The sequence below is a fragment of the Hippichthys cyanospilos genome, chromosome 9 (assembly GCF_059441005.1).
Source record: "Hippichthys cyanospilos isolate Australia breed blue-spotted pipefish chromosome 9, RoL_Hcya_1.0, whole genome shotgun sequence".
Taxonomy (NCBI): Eukaryota; Metazoa; Chordata; class Actinopteri; order Syngnathiformes; family Syngnathidae; genus Hippichthys; species Hippichthys cyanospilos.
The window spans coordinates 13,785,529-13,795,222 of record NC_142377.1 but is presented as its reverse complement, the minus strand read 5'-3'; the positions used below and the strand labels follow the sequence as shown (position 1 = coordinate 13,795,222).

General features: G+C 38.0%; 1 protein-coding gene across 1 annotated transcript; it reads right to left on the bottom strand.

The window, feature by feature from the left end:
• Positions 1–6,731: 6,731 nt before the first annotated feature.
• il20 (interleukin 20) lies at positions 6,732–8,955 on the bottom strand. The gene is made up of 5 exons (XM_088424128.1): positions 8,806–8,955; positions 8,665–8,727; positions 8,420–8,572; positions 6,926–6,988; positions 6,732–6,827 (listed from the first exon to the last, which is right to left on the bottom strand). The coding sequence occupies exons 1-5, from the start codon at positions 8,953–8,955 to the stop codon at positions 6,732–6,734; spliced, it is 525 nt and encodes a 174-aa protein (XP_088280254.1).
• Between the last annotated feature and the right edge of the window lie 739 nt (positions 8,956–9,694).

Here is a 9,694-nt window from a genome sequence, read left to right as displayed (position 1 = left end):
GTTATATTTATTTTTAATTACCTTATGAATTGTTAAGACAATTGTGCAATTGACATACGCCGAATGCTACTTAAAAAGGAATCCCTCAAAAAGAAGACTTGGTTTCTGCAAGTTTCCTGATCAAACATTCAAAGTAGCCCGCCACATCACTTTAGATGGCCTGAAAAATGTTTTTGGCTAAAATACCAAACCAGCACGTTGTCTTCAACTTTTAAAACATTTAGGGGAAAAAAACATTTTTTTTTTAAAATTCCTAATCTCTCTTTTGAACCGTTTTTGCCTGCCCCCCATTTAAAATTTAAAATGTATTGGACTTCACTGTCATACCGGCCCTCTGACAGAAACTGTGACAACAATGTGTCCCACAATAAAAATGAGTTTGACACCCCTGCCCTAAAACCTCTCAAAACATAAAATCCAAATAAATCAGAACAACCAGCATCCTTAAATAACTGCATTCAACCTTAACGATTTCACTCATGTAGAAATGGTTTTTCTTTTATTTTGTATTTCATGGGACGTCCCGTCCTTGAGTTTCGTGTCCCAGTCCATCAAGCCATCGTGATTGGGTAATTCTGGTATTTTTTGGGCAGTCATGTCTCACTTGTACAAAACACCTCTTGTGTCACTTGAGGTCAAGTTCATGTTAAATCACCCGCTGACACTTGAGTCACATATAAAGTATGACCAGTCTAAAGCTGTCTCAAACATTTAAATTGGGTTCCATAGTGTCAAAATAGACCAGAAAAAAACTTTGTTTTGTTCAAAGGAAAAAAAAAATCAATACATTGCAAAATTTATGAAATGTACATGGAGAGTTTGCCAAAAGGTCAAAATTGCGAGTAGACTGTGGCGCAATCACCTACTCAATATAGTCATGCATGCATTGCGATGAATATGAAATGAATCAAAATGCCGTTGAATTTTAGACTTCCATATTAAGACCTCTTTCAAAATAGGAAACTTGCCACTGAAGATTTACATTCTATTTTCGGTGGTTCAATGACAAAGTGCATTAAATACAGTACAACTACTGAGATAAGAATGTTTGTTTTTCCCTCCATGGAAAACATTTGTTAGATTTTGACTGTCACGAGCTTTATTTTTTAGAGAGACTGTATGCAGATGGATACTGAAATATTGATACCTCCGATCTCAGATCGGAGTGATTCTCAAATCAAAAGGTATACTTTGATACTTCAGTCATTTGAGTTGCAATGTGTTTTGGTTCATTCAGCTCGTTTTCTTGTATATTTCATTGTACCTCTGACCCGACAATCTTAAAAAAAAAACACATTTCATTCCATTCCAATTAGTGAAAATGACTGCCACAGCCCAGATGAGCGTTTTCATTTGTGAGGTGTAGGTTGCAGGAGGTTGGCTGTTGGAAATGTAGCTCTCGGAGCAAAAAAGTTTGGACACCCTTGATGTAAATAATGACGAAGCTTTATGTGAAGCCCCGAGCTTACACTTTTGCCCTCATCATTTTGTTGTGTAAAGTCATGCGTTGGCGTGTTTGATAAACAGTGTCATTTTAAGATGTGAGTCATACTGTTTTCCTCCAGTGAATTATTCCTAATTTCAAAGAACAGCGCATTCCTAATTAAAAAAAAAACAACAACTTCTCATTGGGTTTGTCTGAGTTCAAAACACTACATTATATATACATTCTAAGATTTATGTTCCAAAATGCATTTTTTTTGATAATAAGCTAGCTTTTGAAGTCCAACAAGTTACCTTGATTTATTTATTTATTTTTTTTAAAGAACACAACGCAGTGGCTGTTTGTTTTCAAGTGTGCTATGGTGCATTCTTGCTCTTCGCTGAGAGTTTGTGACTCACGTGCTCCTGATTGCAGCAGTTGAATGGGAACATGTGATTACGTCAGATTTTGAAAACTGCGGTTGGCAACGTTTATCTCTCACCCCGTGAGCGCTTTGCACACTTTGCACGCTTTCCTCCGTCTGTGCATCGCGTTTACTGCTGGACTTGCCACTGAGACAAACTTCATTGCGTATGTGAATCCGTTTCACTTTTTATAAATGCAAAATAGATTTAAAAGCATGAAGTTGTTTAAAATGTCAATACGCAAAAGAGACAAACGCATGCAGCCATGCTCTTAGATTTGTAATTCATTTGTACATATAAAAAAAGAAGTAATATTTATCTCTGTTTTTCTAGACAACCCAGCTGCAACAGAACATAAATGCCGTCGGCTCCTGATTTTTGTGCAAGTGCAAGCAATTGCCAATTTGGCAAACCAGTTGGTGCCAAGCTGGCTGTTCTGGTGCTGTCCTTGGAAATGCGCCTGCCAGGTGGCAGAAAGATTTGAAATTTAAATTTAAAGATTTAAATGTACTCTGCATTAAGATGCTGTTAAGATTAGAGGTGAGTGGCTTCAAACATTTTTGGCCTCGAATATTTTTTGGGCGAAAGACAATTAAAACTGTAACAATATGTCAGAAACCGCTAACCCACTGCACTGTCTTTGTATGACAGTTTAAATCTCCTGCGTTAACGCCAGCCGCCAACTATGCTTGTTGTGCATTCAAAAGCAGTCGGATATTTCAAACTCAGACAGAAAGAAGTCCATCAGTATATTAAACATCAAAACTACACATCTCACTACAGTGGGCTTCCTATTAACCTATAAAAGAAATATATCAAGAAGAATTACTTTGATATTTTACTTAATCAAAATTAACGGTCCATCCAGTCACGTAAACAATACCTAATCAAATAACTAGGCTTTTCTTCTGCAATCAAGCGTTTGCTATGTCTATGAATCAAAAATAAAGAATACGCCCGCCTTTGTTTTATGTAAATATTATAACATTGATCACCAAAAAACTAGAGCACATTAAAGTTAACCCCGTTTAAACCGGCGTAAAAACAGTGAAGAATAATAATATTCAGAGCCATAATATGCAGTTTTATTTCATTTTCATCAATGACCTGTGCAGGATGCTGCTTGTAACGTTACGGTCCTTTCCCAAAGTCCGTTTTGTCTGTGTTTCGTTTTTTGGGAAGCGTGTATCGTTCTCATTTCGTGTCTACAGAAGTGCCAACACTGCTTAACCTGCCTCTGGTGTAAAGATGTGCCATCTGCTGTGCAGGATTAACACCATTCATGAAAATACATCACTTTAGTGTTTTGCAACACTCATTCATGAATAATTCACTGTAGTAACGTAGTATCTTTGGCTAAGAGAGCCATATCTAAGAAGTACTTTGATACAATTCGCATGCATGGAAATGAGGGGCGTGGCTTCGGTCAGCGACTTGAGGAAGGAGTGACGTGAAGCTATAATCAGCACTTGCTTGTAGTTGGAAAACTCCCCCTTTTAATACATTCTCAGAAAAAAAAGATCATGAGAAGTACTTCCGCAGAAACTTGAGGGCAGAATTGAGCAAGCAAATTGATGTTAAGAAATGTAACCTGAAACTATGATGTGCTCTTTGTTTTGCTGAGTGAGTAAGTATCCTTTTGGGAGACTAAAGTTTTTGCTCACTATTCCGACTTTGATTTGGAGATCAGACAGAGATTCTATCTTATTTAGTGCATACTAAGAACATACATTCATCTAGCCTCTGCTTTTTTTTCTCTTGTGTTTTTATATCGACAGCCTATTAAACTTTGATGATGGTGTTTTCCCTCATTATTCGGCGCCTTATCATTTTATATGTAATTGAATATTTATTTCCCTAAATTCTCAGTTTTTCCTCCAGTTCCTTTCAAGTACACCGCAGATGGGAATCGCCAAATAACCCGTTTATAAAAATGGCCACTTCTCTTGTGTACTCCGTTCATGTGACTTTTTGATTCAGCAGTGTTCTATTAATGGTAATTTTAAGAAATGTGACTGTATACGGTGTCAAGTGTCGCGTCACCCATAGGTTTCGAGTGCGGTTTGGAAATGCAGCCTCTGTACATTAAAGGGTCATCATGTTTTCATCATGCTGTCATTGTCAGTAAAGCAGTTCCATAACAAACTCCAGGAATACATACGCAATACAATGAGTCATACACGTGAGTCCAGAAACTCCTCAAAAGTTTGATTTGCATTTGCATGTCGGGGTGTGTGGATACGTGTGTGTGTCTCTGGGGGATGGGGGCGCACTTGGTATCTCATTATCGAGTTTCATCAGCGCCAAAGTAATTTTGTTTTTCACTCATTCATTTCCAGCCCGGTTTACTCATTCACTGCCAATGACGGAGATTTGTTTGAACTAGGTTCACGATGAATTAGTTAATTCTTCTACCTGTCCCCATACATCTCTGGCATATATCGTAGTATAAAAATGCAATATTATCGACATGACTTAATCAGCCATTATGTGAAAAAAAACATCGAATTCATTCAGTGCCATTTACGGCAAAAGACGTTTAAGATCTATTCTTAGTGGCCTGGCAGTGAATGAATTCAAAATAATTTTTGAGCTAATACAGTTGGCAATGGGAGTAAATGAATAGATAACCAAGGTAGAAAAACTATTCTAATAATTTAATTCTTTAGAACCACGTTTGACTTCAAATCTGCCAAATCTGCTGGGTGTTTTGCATTTATGCGGTAGGCTAAACTTCAGCTGCTTCTGTGGTACCTTTAGCCTCCCACCCGCAACAGGAGCCTATAAGGTTGTGCCAAACTCAATGACAGTCAATTGGTGTCAAATTGAAGGGTTGATTAGGCTTTGTTTTCCAAGCTCCAACAACTCAAAAGTCACAATATCAGAAGAGCAAATTCTACACTAGGTATTCAATTTCAGTGTTTTACTGAACGCAACATGCAGGTGTTAGAGTACAGGAAGGAAAAGTATGTGTAAGGATATATTAACTGGTTGGTGTGGAAAAAGTAACCAGAACAAAACGTTTCCTGTAGTTGCAGATCAGACCAGTGTGGCAGCATGTGCACATACAATGGTTTGGAATGAGTTTAAATAGCAAATAATGCCAGACACCACCTTGGGAACTTTGCCCAAGGAAATAGTTGGCTTTAACAATACAACAATAAGGCACTCCGCCTTATTATGTCAATCAGGGAGGAGGCGGTTACAATCATGCAAAACTAAATCAACAATGTGATTGCAATTTAGTTTCAAGAAACATTCAGCAAAATTATTGGAAAATGTAAAAACAGAAGAATTGCTTTTTCCTCTTATTGTTTGAGCTACCTGAAACACAAGGTGTTGAATAGTTTACTCATTAAATCCCAGATACAGTTACATTTTTGTTGTTTTGAAGATTCCAGACATTAAATCCCCGGTACATTATATTTTTTCTAAAGGAAGTTTTCAAAATTGCTAGTAATAGATGAAATAAGTACTAAAGTAATCACTTACTTTAGGTAATTATGTTAAAAATAATTGATTACATCAGATAAATAAGTCCCAAAGTAGTTGATAACTTTATGTTTTGAAGTACTGAAGTAATAAAGTACATATGTTCTAAAGCACTAAACTAATTGATTATTTTGTTACTGAAGTACACTAAAGTAATTGATTACTTAGGTACTGAAGTTATTGATTACTTTAATGTGCATCGCTTTTAATCCCAACCATTTGTTAAAAAAAGAACCTGCCAGCCAATTTCGAACATTATGACTGACCATAATGTCTTTTTTTTCATGTTTTCCAAGCTTAATGATCAATCTAGAGCTGCCCAATTTTCTTTCCAGCCATTTCTATAGAAATACATGCAAAAAAAATAGTTGACATCAATTGACTTCGATGGCACTCCGCGATAGAGTTCGGTCAACGTAATGAACGAAATTAAGTCGTAGTCAAACATCTTCTCTGTCTATCTGTCTCTGTCTCTCTCGTTGCATTAACACGAAATGAACACAGGGCTAAAAGTATTCATTTACCGGCCCATAATGTGTACTTAGTGTTTTACCGTTTATCCCCCTCTGCTGGAGAAAATTGGAACTTGTGCGCGCATAAGGCTCAGGCATGGAGGCCTTTACTCATAGTACTACAATACTTTGTATTTTCTCTGTGCGTGGGAATGCATGTATGCATTACATTGTGTGATGTTATGAGTAAGTGGTTGTGGTCGCAAAACTTCAGCTCAGTCATGCATTAGTTTCGCTTGAAAGGTACCACTGTGAATAGAGTGCATTTTCTCAGAATTGGACATGAATTGAGAGGTGCCAGTACTTCTTGTCAATAAGAGAAAAAGAAGATTGTCACCGAGATGTATCTTATCGTCTCCTTGTATTACGTTTTGTATAGTAATTGTTCCTTTAAAAAAAAAAAAAAAAAACGTTCTACTGTTATTATTACATGCAAAATGTGAGGAAAAAGCCTGTCGGCGTTGCTATGAAAATACTTTATTCACTGATGTTGACACTTAGTAAGACCTTAAACAATAGAACAATTGACAGGTACAATAAAATCAAATTCCACCCCCTTGTACAAACATGCATAAACAATAATGTTCACTATCATAATCATTATCATCAAGAACCATTGTGACATTAATGGAAATGCAGAAGTGGTAAAACAGTTTCAAAGAGGATTATTTGTAACATTGCATAATTTTGACAGGTAAACAAACAAACAAACATACTGGCCTGAAAACACATCCTCCTTGCTGGAGTTAAATAATTATGCTACGCATTGAACGTATTAAATAAAATGTATAAAAAAAAGTAAACACGTTAATTTAATTCAAGTATTAAGTCCAGAAATGTCAAACGTCACAGTTCAGTTAGTCTTTGCTCTCATCGGAATCATTCTGTGGCTATTGCCTGGTCCACTTCGTCAATCCAGTCCAGGAGTGTGCCCAGTTCTGCTATGGCTTTCATCGTGGCCTTGTCAGTGGACAGCTGGGTGGGGTAACGACAAGGGCGGGGAGAGAGATTGCAATATGAATACATTGAACAGAGGCTCACATATTCAGAATGGCTTTTGTGTAAATGCGTACCTTGTCAAACTCCGTTATGATAGAGTCGGCTGCTTTGTGCATTTCTTCGTTGCAGGGACAGTGCTGTGGGGAGCATATGGGAGTGTTAATTCCTCTTGATGACACGTCTATGGGCAAAATGACTTCATTCGATGTCCTACTCGTTCAGCGATTGTCCATGTGATATTATGTTTTTTCATCGCTATGTTAGAATCTCTAAGTTGCACGCGTTGGACACACACATGGAAAAACGTTACCAGTGACATTATCTTATAATAGCTTTGCATTCTGTTCGTAATACCGTTAGCACAAAGTAAACTAGCACAATGGTTCTCAATCTTTTTTTCAGTCATGTTCCCCCACTTAAATACCAGACTGGTTAAGCTAATTTGACTTCAAAAAAGGATCAAGGCAATATTTGGGCCAATTTGAGCAGTTTTCCTGGGTTGTTTTGCACAAAACAACTCCAAAATGTACTTTGTTTTGTAAAGACAACCTCAGAAATGGGGTTGTTTTGTATGAAATAACCCAGTAAGTTGTGTTGGTCCCTTTTTAACCCATCATCGGGTTCATTTGAACTCAACTGTTCAGCCTAGTACTCCCTAACCAGCTTTCAGGGAGGAAAACAAACAAGACTCAACACAGTACTGTGCCATCGGTCTTTTAACTTTGAAACGGCATTTGTTGTGGTATCTCTTGGTATTTGTTTTAGAAAATAGATTATGTAACCTCATCCCTTTTTTTTCTTTATTTTTGTTGAAAACCTGCGCTGCTAATGCCCATTCGCATCCTTATAAAACCTAAACATTTTGTAATGGAGTCTCTATTAGGCAAAACGTTGCTTCACGTTCCTATTAATTTGCTTTAGATCTTAAAAACAAAACAAGCAAACAAAAAACCCCATCCTGTTACTGTCACATTAACAAAACGCTAAATTAGATTTGCGGATATCTGCAGAAACCCTGTTAAAACTTCTTGTATCCCCTGAAATGTTCCCCCCGAGGTACTCGTAAAGCCATTTAAGAAGCAATGAACTAGATTGTCTTACTAGTGAAAACACAGTACCAGTCAAAAGTTTGGAAACGCTTTGCGCTCTCATACTTGTTGATATGATCGCTTTTAGCGCCGGTGACGTGAAAGGACGTCAACTGGAACCCTTCCGACAACGTCGTCTACGTCAGTCGCTGTCAACTATTTATTATTTTTTAAATGGGAATGGGTTCCTCTGGTTTGATCCTTAAAATCGAACGTTCGAAAGAAAACGCTAAGGTGAGCAACGCTTGGAATTGGCTGGCATGTTCTGTCTTTGTTTAATAGCTGGCGTGAAAAGAGTTGAAAATGCACAGCTGTGAACTGAGAGTCATTCCAGGTCATAGAGCACCATCCACATTATAAAGCTGACTGAGAAAATATTTAGATGCGCAAAGCTCTTAGCTTCTAGGAAATAAAACGTTGTCCTTTTTTTCAACTTTTGACCGGTATTGCACATGTTCAATTCAGGTCAATCGTACTTACGCAGTGGTTTATATTCCGTATCATGGTGACAAAAGCGTTGGCCAGGGCGCTGGCGCTCATTCGCTCCTGTGGCTGATCGGAGACAAAGTTACGGAACACCCTCTCCACGTAGAAGCGTAGGAGCAGGCGCAGGAAGCAGCATGTCTGATCAACCTAAAAATGGCCAGAAGCTTGCATCACTACACACTCACGTGAATGTCGCGTATGAACTTTTGAGCAACAGTCAGACCTAAAAATCGACTCACCTGGACTTCTCTCATCGTTGCTATGCTCAGAAGCTTCACTCCAATTTCAGTGTCTTCTATAAGCTACCAAACAAGATGAGATTTATTATCCACGCCCGTGACGAGATGCGACCAGGAGTTTTTTAGCGACGATGGACTCACAGCTCTGGGTCTTATTTCCGAGTAATGATGGCGTAGTTCCCTCATGCGGACGCTTAAGCTGCAACTGTTGCCCAGCGTCAAGTTGAACACGGGTTTGGTCATCAGGCCCAGCAGAAGGCAGAGCGAGAAGCACAGCAAACTTGTCATCATTGTGGCGGTCTGAAGAGGAGACACAAAAGTCATTTTATACATTTAATTGTAAAATTGTTAGCCATTCACGATTACTAATGCAGAGTATTTAGCGTATCGTGTGGAATTTAAAAAAAGTATATATTTTACCCATTTTAAATTTAAAATAGAGTATTAGCCGAGCGACAGACTGGAAAGTGAAAGCTTGCTGTTCCTCATTGCGATGTTAGTGATGCTCGGCAGCGAGTCATCACCATCAGTGTGCTCACACTCACCTGTGTGTTCACCTGTATTCTGGAGTAGAATCCAAGGCTGGCTGTGTCTGTGTGCCTCCATGCTGTCTGCTCTTATAGTGCACTCAAGGGGATTTTAGAAACAATAGTAATTTCCAAACATTCCAAAAATCGGAGTAGGAGGAAGTGTTGAAACCGGTACTTAAAAAAAAAAAAAAAAAAAAAGTGAAATGAATTAAACTTTTCTTGCCCCAGGCTGATATCATAATATCCTTGACTCATTCATGCAGTGACATCATTCTTCTCTGCTAATTACTCTGGTTCTGGTTCGGCGACATACTGCATCCAGGATATTAGATAACTGTCTTATTTTGGTTGAAGGCCAACATTTTTTCATACATTTTTTTTTTTGTATCCGGTATAGCGCTGGTTAGCCACTGTTTAGCCCCTTCAATATTGTTGAATATTTTTGATATGCATTTAAATGTAAGTGTTTTTACTGACCGTATACCCAATCTTGGGACTTT